Source organism: Anoplopoma fimbria, chromosome 6, assembly GCF_027596085.1.
Source record: "Anoplopoma fimbria isolate UVic2021 breed Golden Eagle Sablefish chromosome 6, Afim_UVic_2022, whole genome shotgun sequence".
NCBI classification, from domain to species: domain Eukaryota; kingdom Metazoa; phylum Chordata; class Actinopteri; order Perciformes; family Anoplopomatidae; genus Anoplopoma; species Anoplopoma fimbria.
In genome coordinates this window covers 16577344-16592318 of record NC_072454.1, presented here as the reverse complement: position 1 = coordinate 16592318, position 14975 = coordinate 16577344, and the positions used below count along the sequence as shown (strand labels likewise).

The window sequence follows — 14975 nt, the reverse complement described above, 5'->3', positions numbered from 1 at the left end:
TAATTATGTCATATCATATTTAGTAAAGCTAGAGTGTTTAAATACTTTATTACCGGTAAGTATTACAAGTCAAAGTACATACAGTACCAGTCCTTCTCATTCAACTACTTTGAAGAATCTAAAATATAAAACATATTCTGGTTTGTTGAGCATTTGTTTGTTTACCACATAATTCCATATGTGTTCCTTCATAGTTTGGATGTCTTCAATATTAATCTACAATGTAGAAAAAAATAAAAATAAAGAAAAACCATTGAATGAGAAGGTAAGATAAGATAAAATAAGATAATCCTTTATTAGTCCCGCAGCGGGGAAATGTACAGGATTACAGCAGCATAGGTTATAGTGCAAACAAGAGACAAGATTAAATAAAATAAAAAATATATAAGCAATAAAAAACAGTAAAGAATCCACAATAACTGAAATATTATATGTACAGACAGAAAAACTATTATAACTATAATTGCACAGTGTATTTGTATTGCACAGGTTTTTAGTGTCACGTGTGTCCAAACTTTTGACTCTACTTGAGTACTCATTATGGAGAATTTTCCCTTTCAGTGTCTTTTTTATTTTCCATCTTTCCATCTTTCTATCTTTCCATCTTTCTATCTATCCATCCATCCATCCATCCATCTGATTGCTTAGAGACCTTCAAACGCTAGGCGGCGCACTGTCTCCACCAGCTCACCACTCTTCTGTTTTGTGACCTTTGACCTCCGTGCTTGTGTCTCTGGTCGGCTCTCATTCGAGGAAGCTTCTGCTGCTCGTAAAATAAAAAAAGGTTCCTTCAGATGAATGGCTTGTCAGGGCTGCTTGATTAGCCCAGCAGCAGCTAAACGCCTTCAGTCCTACGGCTGTTGTCACATATTATGAGCTACATGTGTGGCTCGGTGTCGGGGATTTGTTTTGCTACAAGCTAGCTAGCTAGCTGTTGGCTAAGTTAGCCGGCTAGCTAACAAGCTCCGGTGCCGCTAGTGGTGCTACATAGCCGGGGCTAGCGAGGAAACCGTGTCCTGCGACAGCATAGCGTGAACGTGTCCAGCGACCATGGCTAACGTCACAGACCTTCAAACTAAATACAGCAAGCTGGCACAGGAGTACTCCAAGGTAAACACCAGGGCCTTTGTTCAGCCCGTTCACTGTTAATACCGTAACGCGAGTTGTCATTGTTAAATACATGAGTGACAGCTGACAAGGCTGGACTTCAGCAGCACTAGCATTAGCATTAGCCACCTTCTAATACTGTATCAATATGCACCTGTAAGCAATGACACGTGCAACCTAAGCGTATTTAGTGAAGACCTTCCAAGGAGATGCATTAAATCCTATATGCATGGAAGTTGTGTTGTTTAAAGAGCTGTTTATTCGGTTTAATGGGCTGTATGGTCATTTTGGGAGATGTAGTTTGTGGTGCAGTTGAATTATATTTTCTAAGACTGAGACCTGTGTTTATAAGTATAATACAATAGAATTCAACACTCTCAAACTACAAAATGCATCAAACAATTGAATCATCAACACTCTCTGAAACAGTGTTAACAAAAAACTGGACCTGATATTGTGGTGAAGGTAGATTTATAAACTTATGGGCACTGAGTGGACACTGATTTGATATTGTAATATAGAACAGATGTGTCATGATCATGGTTACCGTAATGTGTTTAGGCTTGTATGTGACACACTAAGCAGCTAAAAATCACACTGTGTTCCAGTGATCAACATGTGGTTCATTTGGTAACAAGTGACAGTTAAGGGACAGTAAAGCCTGTGAGTCTGCGTTTTCTCTTTGCTGTTTGCGCCCTTTGTTTCTGTGTCAGCTGACAGCACGGGGAGTGTGTGCTGTTTCCTGTTCAACTCTGATCTCCCTGTTAGCCAAGCTCCATATCCTGCTCAGAAAGTGCTGACTATGTAGCTGTCACGCAAACTGCCGTTATGTTTAATTAAGTTTGTGTTTAAAGGCCGCTAGCCATACATAAAAAGAGCACTAAGTTTTAATTATTTTGGTGACCCTACTATTCATGTTATGCAGAATAGGATGAATACACAGCCACCTCACACAAGCATATGACAGAGATTTTCTGTGTAAAGATAAATGGGTTTTCAGATTTTATTCGAACACCTCCTTTGCATCTAAATCTTGACCACTGATGATGTTTTCTATTGTATTTATGTCTCATCATCTGTTTTTTTCTCACAGCTCCGTGCCCAGAACCAGGTGCTGAAGAAGGCAGTTGTGGATGAACAGGCCAGCTCTGCCTCATTTAAGGTAAAGTGACTTAGAAAGCAGAAAAACAATAATTATGATCCACAGCTGTTATGTAGAATTTGTTTTGCTAAACAAATTAAGATGGTCACTTAATCCTTCTAGTATTTACTGCAATGTTGCTAGTCTTTCTGGAGTTACGCAATGTCACCTCTGCCTTCCCATGAAGCCCTTTTATTTAAATCACCTCTGCATAGAGTGACATTGTGAAAGTGATGTTAATCAAATATCTGAGCCCTTGCTTCTCCCTCGTCCACGGCCTCTGGCTCGGCCTCTTTCTCTGCCAGCTGAACCATCAGAAGCTTCTCAGCTGTTATTTGGGATTGTTTTATTTGTTTTTTTCCCCCTCCGCCTGAACAACACACTCAACATGAGTGAAGTATTTTTTATTTTAATTAGGTCTGGAACTTTTTTAAGCTACACGGTGTGTGACAAAAATGACTCCAACCTTCAGGCACTGACCCTCCAGAAGGGTCTGGACAAACTGTCTCTCCCACAGTGTCATCACTGGTTTTGGCTGGTTGTTTAAATGAAAACTTGAAGCTTTTCTGAAAAAATCATCATCCAACGTCTCTCATGACAAAATGTCCTTGACAACATCATCATGATTTAGAGGTAGTGATTTGCTTAATGTGCTGGTTGGTGAGTAGACACGTACAGCAAGTTGATACGCAACATGTGTTTGTCTTTATCCTCATCAGGATCAGCTTAAGCAGAGGGACCAGAGCCTAAGGAAGCAGGAGCAGGAGATGGACAGTCTCAGCTTCAGGAACCAACAGCTGGCCAAACGGGTGGAGCTGCTGCAAGAAGAGCTAGCTGTCAGTGAAGCCAAGGGCAAAAAGGGGAAGGTGATCATGAGGGGAAATAAGGGAGAGGCTACACAGTTTGGTAGAGGGAACAGGATGTATTCCTATAGACATGAAATTATTATGTCAGCAAAAAACATGGGTGATTATGAAAATCGCAAACTCAATAATGATTATCAATAAACCCTAATATTTGTGGAGCCATAAGATCACAATAAACAGCCCCTATTTTATTTCTACCTCCTCCAGAGCAAAGCAGACTCTCCATCACAGCATGGTCTGGAGACTCAGAATGTTTTTGATGAGGACCTGCAGAAAAAGATAGAAGAAAACGAACGACTTCATATTCAAGTAAGCAGCCGTGTTGTGTTCTGATTGATCTGTCATTGTTCTATATATGCAGTTAAGGTATTGGTGGGGCCATGCATGTGATGGGTCCGTTTTCTGCTGTGTACGGATTAGTTCTATGAAGCAGATGAGCAGCACAGGAAGCAGGAAGCCGAGCTGACGACACGACTCCAGCAGCTGGAAAAAGACTCGGAGCAGCACCAGGCTGTTGTGGACGGACTCACCACTAAGTACATGGAAACAATTGAGCGTCTGCAGAGTGACAAGGCTCGTTTAGAGGTGAGGATGAAGAGGAGGAGGAGGATGAAGTACATTTGGTCGTTGTCAGTTTTAATAAAGTTTTTGAATGTGTGTATGTTTCTTGTCTTCTGACAGGTGAAAGCTCAGACTCTGGATAGGGAAGCAAAGGAGTGCAGAATTCGTACAGAAGAGTGGTACATCAACCTTTTTACTTACGGTTTGAGAATGATTTAATCCACCAACGTGGTGTCAGAAAACAAGAAGGTTGATTTGCATATATGAAGTACATACAGTATACATTCTTAATGTAGTTACAGCATAGTTTAGATAAACCCCACTTGTGGATGCATGCAAAAAGAAAAAAACACTACATCAGTGTTAAAAAGTTCTGTGAACTATCACGTACCAGCATTCTTAAATTTATAACTGAATGTTATTTCTATTTTGACATCAACCTTGGGAATATACATTTCACATTATGCTTGTCTGTTCTAGTTGTAATTTTCAAAACCTATTATAATTGATTTACCAAGTAAAATGCATAATTTAATCTATTCAATTCCCTTTTTTTGCTCTCTTTCTGCAGTCAGCAGCAGTTGAGGCGGTGCCAGTCAGAGCTGAACAGACAGGTGAAACAGAGCAGCAGTGTTATCCAGGAGAAAGTGCCCTTCAATGACACCAGTGAGTATCTCGGAGCCACTTTGACAAAAAACGATCCGCTATAGAGCAGACATCTATTTGAGAACATTTATGTCTTTGTCGCCATAACACCATTCTGCCCAGGAGTAAATAGTGTAACGCTACACCAAACTGTAATATTGCACACAAGGACACAGGAGGCTAAACCATTTAAGCTATATTTTTGTCGAGTCAATAAAGATCGCTGCAGGGACTGAGGGTCTGCTCTGGTTTGACTGCCTTTCTCTTCTGCACTGCAGAATTTGGTGACTACAACAGCCTAAATGTGCCACCACACAATCGAAGGCACCAGGTGAGTGAGAAAACAAAACCAATTTGTAGATCGGTTTATAGTGCACATTCCATTGGTTAAAAGAGAATACTTGTGTTCTTATAGCTAATTCACTTTTGGCTAAAATTACAATTATATTTCCCCGGCAATAATTACATTGGTTCTTTTTTTGTTTGCATAATACATTTTGCAGTTTCTCAAACCCACATTTTAACATTTAAAACCTTTTACAAACATTTTACATTAGTTTATTAATCAATAACTAAGGATTCTGACAATGCTCAATTATTCTAAAACTTCAATAAACGTTGTAGATAGCACTTCAACTATGGATTCATTAATACTCAATTCTGATTGCTCAATTCTATTCTACAATCTGTTATTTCTTCCTAGAAGGACGCTGCTATTAAAAACAGACCATTCCTATGGACGCAGTTCTGATCTCCATATATAGCGAAGGGGACTATTCTTAGCAGAAGCAAAAACATATTTTTTTAAATCAATACAATTATTTTTAAATCAATATTTTGTGTCAAATGTTTTATTTTTTTTATCAGTAAGTAGCCGTGCAATAAGCAGGATAATTTGCAGCAAGATGTTTGTTATTGTGAAATGAACACGACACGGTGAGCAGTCACCCTGAGGTACATTACACCTTCCTAATTAATCTGACAATTATTTTCGCGATTAATCAAGTGTTCAATAAAATGTCCGGAAACAGTGAACGGTGTAGATGCCTTGTTTTTCCGACCAACAGTCCAAAACCAGAGACACAAAAATGACTATCACTTAAGACAAAGAAACGCAGCAAATCCACACCCATTAGAAGCTGGACCCTGAAAGGGTTTGCTATATTTCCTTTAAAAATGACTTAAATTATGAATCCGCTATCAAAATAGTTGCAGATTAGTTTTCTCCTGATTGACTCATCAATTAATCACCTTGTTGCAGAAATACATATGACACCTAATGTCACACATGTGTTCATCCAGCTGAATCTCGTCGGAGACGGGACTAAAACAGTGAGTGTGTGTTCTTTCTGTGGTTTCAGCTTAAAGCCCGGGACGTGGCGGGTCAGGCCCTGAGCTTTATTCAGGACCTGGTGGCCGCTCTGTTGAACTTCCACTCGTACACAGAACAGAGAGTGCACATCTATCCCCTGGACTCCTCCATTGAGACCATCTCCCCTCTAAACCAGAAGGTGAGGCAACCGACAGAAGAAATACAGACTGCTTATCATATGACAAATGTACATCTACGTCAACAATAAAAGACAGTAGCCGTGGTTTTACTTATTAAATGAATAATAATCAGTGTAGAAGCTTAAATGCATGATTCCTCTGTCTACCTAGTTTTCTCAGTATCTACATGAGAATGCGGCCTATGTGCGCCCCCTGGAGGACGGCTTTCTGCAGTTACACCAAAGTATCACAGAGGACACCGTCACAGTACTGGTGAGTCTTTCTTTGGACGGGGACGTTGTGACGGTTTGTTCGTGATGCTTGCTTAAAGCTAACCACCAATTGTGTCTTTTTATTTTTCTTGGCTTGAAGGAGACTGTGGTCAAGCTGAAGAGCTTTGCCGATAATTTCTCCTCATACACCCAGTTCCAGCGAAAGATTCTTCCCTACCAGCTGAAAAGGTCAGTGCCTCTCTCTCTCTCTCTCTCTCTCTCTCTCTCTCTCTCTCTCTCTCTCTCTCTCTCTCTCTCTCTCTCTCTCTCTCTCTCTCTCTCTCTCTCTCTCTGTGTGTGCGTGTGCGTGTGGAGAGTAAGGCTGTATTGATCTTTTTCTCTCTTTTCAGCCTGGAAGAAGAGTGCAGTGCTCCTCTTTGTACCGCTGCCCTTATTGCGAAAAACAAGGAGTTGCAGAGTGACATGAAGAGAGTGACTTCTGTGTTTGAGAAGCTGCAGAGCTACATTAAGCTTCTGGCCTTACCTAGTAGGTTAACATTGAAAATACGTATCTTAAGTCACTGATCAGTTCATACAGCTGATGTTTTTAGAGACGGGAATAAAACATTTTTATATCTTTCTGCCCTAAACTTTCTGTCCATTATCCCAAAGAAAAGGTGATAGCAGTTTAAAGTAGCTTGTTTTTATGGAAAGAGCAGGTGCTGCTGTGAAGTGATCCGATGTGCTTGTTTTACAAATGTGTGCGATTTGTCTCAGGTGTTCAGCAGGATGCCATGCCACAGAGCAGCACCTCAGCTGTCTTCACCCAGCTGGCAGCCTGCCTACACAGTCTTCACGATGCCATCAAAGGTGAGCAGCACCGTGAGCCATTACTCATCCGCAGCCGTTCATAACCACTGAGATTCAGCGCGATTCCTTCACGTATCCATCTCGCTGCGGCTGCCATTCATAAAAGTTAGACTCATTTTCAGTTTTCATTACAATGCCCATTGTTTGACGGGCAAATAGCCAGCGTCTACCACACTGCAATGTGAAATGGAAGTATGATTTAGTGCTCTCTGGCAGAGAAGAGTCACTTGTGGTTACAGATGACACATTTAGGTGATTGGAAATGTGTTCATATAATGAGGACCTTTGTCTCTGTACTTGTGGGGACAGTGAGTGTGGTCAAATATACTTTAAAGGCATGCGGTTTTACAAGATGAAATACAATTGCATAATTTACACACCAATCAGTAAAGGAGCTAAACTAAACCGCTGCCTTATGATCTCAAAAGATGATTTAAAAGTATATGTAGCTGGTGAAGCCGAAGAAGGGACTCAAAGCCAACAGATGCTGTAAATGCTCCTCCCCCTGTGTCCAGAGATGTCAAAGCACTATAACCAGAAGGCCAGCTTGGAGCAGGAGCTCCCCACCATCACCCAGAAGCTCTGCACCACCACAGAGTGCCTGCTGGGATCTTTGGCCTCTCTAACCAGCAGCACTGGCAAGGTAAGGCCAACAGGGGGCAGGCAGCAGCCATGTTTATTTTCCCTTTTATCGTATGTTCAAACAGAGCATGTTATTTGATGATGATGATGTGAAGCACAAATAGCTTAATGGCAACTAGCAGTGAGATTTCACTGCAACTGGAATTGGTAATTTTGCCACCGCAGAACGACGGGGACTCAGGTGGGCAGCCGTTAAATGTCCAAAGATACTGTCCAACTCACAGTTTGTACAGCTGCTCCCCACTCAGGGTAAAGCGATAAACGATTTCTCTTTGTGAATGAAGTGAAGCGTTGGCTGAGGTGTGTCTGCTGATGGGAGGCCAGCGGCGCTGAATAACCCGCTGGCACAAGATGTGTGGAGGGAGCCAAATTTTGAGAGTGATCATCTCTGCGGGCAAAAGCTTTATTCACGTTTGACATTTTTTTTTTTTATCCTGGACACTTGGTGGTGTGATACTGTCTCTCGTAAAACACACTGGGTAATCTGAGGCTAAACACAATGCTGAGTATCTGCATCGAGACATGCAGGCATAGTTAGTGTTTCTTTAAATAAGACTGCTGCAAGGATCTCTTTTGATTTTTAATGATACGAGACATGTTGTCACTGTTTTGTTGCAGATTGCCACTTTCTTTAGCAACAACTTGGACTTCTTCACATCCCCAGGCTACAGTCCAAGAGGCAGCACAGTAGCACTCAACCCCTTACAGGCAGAGAGTATGCTGGCCAACAAAAAGAAAGCAGCTGCCTATATACATGCTATCAAACAGGTCAGTATACGCTTAAATCTGCTGAATAATGAAGTGTGACCGAGCCTTTGCAGTTAAAGCCCCCAAATTTTGGAATATTTTGACCATTGAGATTACAAAACCGACACCCGTAATGTCTTTTAAATTGGCCTTGCTAATATTTCATACGTTTCCTCTGGTTATGTTCTCCTCTTTTGCTATTTTTTCTTGTTTTGACTTTGCTTTCATTTTTTTGTTTTTCTTCTCATTTGAAATGATAGTAACTTTTTAAAGTTACCAATTTCTATGTAGTTATTCTTATGTGATCAGAAACACTACCACTTTTGTCCACAGATATCCCCAAAATCAACAAAACAAAAGTGTTCCTTGTAGTAACTTTAAGTATAGTGCTATATGAATACAGTTCATGATAAATATTAAATGGATGTATTTTCTTTTATTCATAAATGACCCTGTTTGCCACTAAACTTTCTGTTTTGTTTCTTTTTTCAGGGCAGGCCTCAGTCTGTTCCATACAGAGAAGCCCTGTCAAACCGTCGTATACTCACCAGCTCCACAGAGAGCAGAGAAGGTCTCTCCCAGCAGGTATGACACCTCGGCTCAAACTTTCTTTCTGTAAACCATTTTTAAGAAACACCAACTGTTATGTGCACAATATGACCATGTATGAGTCATTGTGGCAGCCAGGTTTGGCTGCCACAATGACTGTGACAGAGACCGTGATATAATAACATGGAGGTAAAGCCGAAAATGGTTTGTTGTGACTGTAGAACAGAACCATCAATAGTTTCTTAGAAAGAGTTGGTCATAAAAGTGCAGAAATCTCAGTCTTAAAAATGATTCATCGCAGACGTGTGGCAGACAGCGCTCTCCAGGGACAGGCTCTGAAGAGCTGGCCAGTTTTGTCCTTGTTTCTTTTGTTAATGTTCCCTTTGGTCAATATCAACCTGCTTCATTTTGTCATTTCAGCACTAAGTTTACGATTCAAAGTACAAGGTCATAAAATTGATTTATAAAGATAGAGCTTATTGAGCTTTTGAGAGGGAACAATGAAAAGACCACAGGACCTCATCTTTTACACATAAAAAAAAATATTTTAGAACCTTCTTTAGCTACCTCATACTGCTTCCATTTGCTCGTCCCTCATCCCATCAGCTCACTCTCCTCTCCTCTCCTCTCCTCTCCTCTCCTCTCCTCTCCTCTCCTCTCCTCTCCTCTCCTCCCTCTCCTCCCTGCAGGTGCAGCAGAGCCAGGAGAAGATTGCCCGGCTGGAGCAGGAGAAGGAGCACTGGCTCCTGGAGGCCCAGCTGGGGAAGGTGCGGTTGGAAAAGGAGAACCAGCGCATTGCGGACCTGGAAACACAGCTCGCAGCAGCTCTAGGGGGAAGTCCAAACTCCCAACCAGCTGCAGCCAGCACGCTTTCCCAGAGCCACGAGGAAGCAGAGCGAGAGCAGAAGGATGAGGGGAAAGAGACGACGCTGTGCACCAGCCTGGTACAGTCACTGTATTGGTTGCTGTGCTTAGTTAGTTTTCGCTTGCAGTGGACATTTTCTGCCGATGGCACTGGTGTCTGATTTGCTACAACAAAGGGGGGATTATCATTCTTTTCTTGTAGCTCACGCACTAATGAAGTTTTTGCCCTATAAAACTCAGACTTCAAATGTGCTGATGTTGCACAATAGAAGAATACTGTTGTTTCTGCAAGTCGGGGCAGGGTTCACAGTGCAGTCAGAATCCAGGGCAGTGTGACTCACTAGTGTTTGTACTACTTGTGTATTAGCTTTAATTGTTATAGTCTCTTCCATGGCTTGGTTTTATAACATCCGGTGGTCTATGATGAAATTCCTGACATGTTTCTCTCTTTTGTCTTGTCTCCAGGTTGGCATGTTGTGCACAACACCGACAGTTGAGCATGTGAGTTGTCATATTTAAATAAAGAGGATAATAATAAAAAGTTATTGAAATAATGATACCCTCCAGAAGGAAACAAGTCTTATCTAGTTGGATGTTGTGTCTGTGTTTAGCAGGTGGGAGACGAGGAGTCCTGGGAACAGCTGATAAAGACTCACTACATGGTCAGAGTGGGAGAGCTCACCACCCAGCTCCAGATTTCAGACAGCAAAGCTGTGCATTTCCACTCTGAGGTGAAGCCCTTACTGCACTCCTTGTCATAGAACTGACCTTTTCATCGCACGCAGCCTCTCTAACATCGCATGTCATTTGGGAAGAGATATGGAAACTTTTACAACCTCCACTAAACGCCCAAATTCATTTAGAGCATAAGTCACTCACCCTGCTCCCTCATGTGTACTATTTTAGTCTGCTTCTTTAATTTGAGAACGGAGGGCAACGAAACTGCACCAGGGGTTAACCTGGTTTCTCTTTTCTTTTCTCTTTGTGCTCGGCAAATGTTTTATAAGTTCCATTATCACCAACTGTGGGCTTTTATTTACTAAGAAACTGACGCCTTATATTTTTAGCAGTTCGCTGAGGCTTGATCTGAATGTAGATTCTTGACATCTGGTCACTTTGAGATTAACCGGAATGTCAGTCATCAACGTTTTGTATCTTAGCAACAGGAACGCACCTGATCTCGAGTCAGAGTCTCTGGAATTATACTGTCACTTTTTTTTAAACCTTTGGCACCCATTACTCTGAGAAATATTTCCCTTTATTTCAGCTTTTGGAAAAAGATCTGTTAAGTATGCTAGACGTGCAGTTGTTAACTTTTTTTTTTTTTTCCTCCCTTCCTAGTGTCGAGCTTTGGCCAAGAGATTAGCCATTGCAGAAAAATCAAGGGAGACTCTGAGCGAGGAGGTCAAACTGGCTAATCAGAACATCACCCGCTTGCAGGTAAAAGGCAGTCCCATTATCAAAGAGCTTCCTGTCTATATAGTATAGACAGTAGCCTCCTCCCAACTCAGAAGACATTCTCATTGTAACTGTGATGTCTCTCACACAGGACGAGCTGACTACAACGAAGAGGAGCTACGAAGACCAGCTCAGCATGATGAGCGACCACCTGTGTAGTATGAATGAGACTTTGAGCAAGCAGAGAGAGGAAATCGACACGCTCAAACTGGGCAGCAAGGTACAACCCAAATTGTTGCCTTTCAAACTGCAGCTTTGTGCTCAGGTTTGTTTTCAGCGCATGCTGTCAGTCTCCATAGAAATAAATCTATAAGCTCCCTCATTGAAGAGCGGAGATATAAAAAAAAAAAATCCAGTGGCTTCAGGGGGTGTGAAGGATCATTTCAGGTTTGGCTGTGAAATGTGACATTGTAAAGTTTCTGTCAGTTATGAGGTGAAATGGGAGGTCATCGGCGGTATTGTGGTTGCCGTCGGGCCTCATGGGAAAAGCACCTGCTGGACCCATCTGAAGAACTCGTTAAGTTAGGGCAGCAGGAATAGAGAGGCCCGCTTTGAGCGTGCATGTTCCTGCATGTGTGCACACAGACGGCTGCGTGTTGGGAAGTTGCAGGACAGAACATGTTTGTGAGTTGAAGGTAGTGATTTCCTCTTGAAGGCGAGAGACCGGCCTCAGCATGTTTTTAGATTTTGAAACAGAATGAAAAACAAACCTGAGCTATCTCAACTTGCTGCACTTAAACGCAACACAGTACGTAAAATGTTGTACCAAATCTTGAAATAGCTTGATTGTTTCTTTGCAGAACTGAGCTCGTATTTTCTCTTTTCTTTAGGGAAACACAAAAAAGAACAAAGGTCGCTAGAGCTGCCCTCTCAACTCTGGCTCCATTTTGGCACCACAAAAAGCACCTTGAGAGAAGATCTGGTCTGTGGAGCCTCCCAGCACTGTCACCAAACCACAGGACGGCTCCATGAGCTCCAGATCCCGCCACTGTCAGGCAGTGGCAATACGAACTTGTATGGAGACTTGAACATGTTTGCCTAAAGAAGCTTCTTTTTTTCCCCCCCTTTTCCTTGTCACAGCACCGTTTTAACACACCATGATTTGCAACACATGCTTTCTGAAACTGCACCGGAAGCTGCTGCTTGACCTTTTGGCCAAAGCAGAGTGGGAGAGAAACAGCTTTCCACCCAAAAGGGACAGAGAAAGATAAACAGTGGGAAGAGTCGATGCTGGTAATGCTAACTGACGTCAAGACTTAAAGACCAAACCCTGTTAATCAGCGTGTGTACTTTCCCTGCTTTTTTTTTAACGTATGTGTAAAAGAAAAATGAAAATGTTGGTGTGGCTGTATGTGTGCAGAGTGTCATCTCATCGTTTGACTGTGACACCAGGCTTAACAATATGCGAGTATTGATTTACATGTAGAAATTATATATATTTTTTTTTAGATCAAATTTCAGATAATTTGCGCAAGTGGTTCCAAGGCTGTATGTAAAACGACATACAGCATAATACCCCTAACAACACATGCAAATATCTTGAGCTTCTGTAAAGAAGGGCTTTAAAACCTGAATGAACAACAAACAAAGACAAACTTGAATTCATTCCTAATTTTGGAGATTTTTCAGTCCTGTGGGAGTGGAGCTAAGGCATGAAAAAAATGTCTGCCTTGAAGCACTGATTAACTGTGTTTACTTAGACAAAAAGAGTAGGATGGACAAGTCGGAGCGTGTAAAATGGTGTCAGTCCGTCTCTGTGAAGTTACTCTGAAACAATAGTTGTTTTTATCACCAAAGTAAGTGTGGCTGTGCACTCAGAAGCCCGGTGTGGCACAGCAGTCTCTAAATTCATGTTGTAATATGTATGCACAAAAAGGTTTAATGTGAATATACACTCATTTGAAATCATGATATAATTGTACTGTATCATTTCTAAAATATATATATATATACACAAAGGCATTTATTCAGAGGTTACAAATGTTTATTTTACCCCAAAATTGGAAAACTGAGTCTTCAGCTAGTTTTTCTCCTGTAAGGTTAGATCATGGGGAACAGTCATATTGAGGGATTTGACCCATAATGCAACTGGTGCTTGGATAACCTGATGCATGAGTCATGGGAGAGTGCAGTTAAAGTTTACAGTAAAGTACAACTTCTTTGGCGTGTAGTGACATGAGGAAAATAAAAATAAAAGACCAACAATGGTTATGAGCAGTTCATTCAAACCCCCATTTGCCAGTCTACACCTGCCAGCAAACCTTTTCATCATAAAAGATTTTCCCACAACCCCAAACTGATTCTTTTTTTTTTAAAGAATATTAATACTTGTATTCTCACAATGTAACCTGTTCAAAAAGCACATATAAATGTGTGAAACAAAATAAAAAAACTTGTTCAACATTTAAATGCTTCCTGTATTCAGATTCACCTGGTTATCAATGATACTGTCCGATCTTTTCGTGCTGCATTTCTGGGAGTTGGATTAGACTGGGATTTTTAACAGCCCTCAAACACACCCTAACCACTGGGAAATGAGGCAGTACCATTTAACTGGAAGTGTGCGAACTGAAAGATTACTGTTTGATGTCGTCACTTTATTTGGAAGGAAAAACATGTTGTGTTTTTCCTTCCAAATGTTCACGATGCTTTCATGGACTCTTGGTACACTGATTCAGAGGTCAAAGTAGTAATAACCACCACTTATTTGTGCATTCGAGATCTTTTGGCCAATAAAGATGACAATATTAAAAAATTGGGGGTTTGCATTTTTGGAATTCAAGAAGCATAGAGGCTGCATAATTATTTTAAGAACATAATACAAGAGATGTATGCAAATATTTACTACAAAAAGGTAGGCAAAATGATAACAGGACAGAGTTTGAAGTATTGTTTTTTACAAACAGCATTAGTCAACAAAATGAAGGGACAAACGGATGCTTCCTGCACAACTCATTGTATTCCTCATGAACATACTTTTTTTGTAACATTGGAACCCCTCTAGTAGCTACTGTGATTCACCCTTTTATTCAAATCCATCCTTTGATAAATCTGTATTATTTCAACACTGCCATAATGCCAAAGTTGTAATAAAATGCTATACATGCGGCATACATATTCTTTGACTTCAATTTTGTTTGTTTATAGGTAAATGTCCACCTTTTGATACACAGCCTACAAAACCTCAACAATAAAATGGACTAAATTGAGCCTAACATCATTCGTTTGGCAGAACATTGGTTTATTTAATGAAAGTGTACAACATTGGTTATTTCCCAACATGTGGATACAACCAACAGATCTATTGTCTTTAATAGATAGTAGTTTTACTTAGATAGATAGTAGATAGTTTTACTTAGATAGATAGTAGATAGTTTTACTTAGATAGATAGTAGATAGTTTTACTTAGATATATAGTAGATGGTTTTACTTAGATATATAGATAGTTTCTTAGATAGATAGTAGTAGATAGTTTTACTTAGATATATAGTAGATAGTTTTACTTATATATAGTAGATACTTAGTAGATGGTTTTACTTAGATAGATAGTATAGTTTTACTTAGATAGTTTTTTACTTAGATAGATAGTAGATAGTTTTACTTAGATAGATAGTAGATGGTTTTACTTAGATATATAGTAGATAGTTTTACTTATATAGATAGTAGATGGTTTTACTTAGATATATAGTAGATGGTTTTACTTAGATATATAGTAGATAGTTTTACTTAGATAGATAGTAGATGGTTTTACTTAGATATATAGTAGATAGTTTTACTTAGATAGATAGTAGATAGTTTTACTTAGATATATAGTAGATAGTT

The 14975-nt window shown here is 40.5% G+C and overlaps 1 protein-coding gene across 2 annotated transcripts; it reads left to right on the top strand.

The window, feature by feature from the left end:
• The first annotated feature begins 716 nt into the window (after positions 1–716).
• ppp1r21 (protein phosphatase 1, regulatory subunit 21) lies at positions 717–13562 on the top strand. 2 transcript variants are annotated; one of them, XM_054599839.1, is made up of 22 exons: positions 717–1110; positions 2201–2269; positions 2968–3114; positions 3322–3423; positions 3535–3699; positions 3796–3854; positions 4247–4341; positions 4599–4651; positions 5682–5831; positions 5983–6084; positions 6184–6272; positions 6434–6570; positions 6801–6893; positions 7409–7536; positions 8154–8303; positions 8775–8867; positions 9521–9775; positions 10161–10196; positions 10310–10426; positions 11037–11135; positions 11245–11373; positions 11984–13562. In XM_054599839.1, exons 1-22 carry the CDS (start codon positions 1051–1053, stop codon positions 12011–12013), a joined length of 2358 nt encoding a protein of 785 aa, XP_054455814.1. In that variant the 5' UTR covers positions 717–1050; the 3' UTR covers positions 12014–13562. The 2 variants fall into 2 exon arrangements, with proteins under 2 accessions (XP_054455814.1, XP_054455813.1); XM_054599838.1 differs by having other exon boundaries at positions 10307–10426.
• The last annotated feature ends 1413 nt before the right edge of the window (positions 13563–14975 follow it).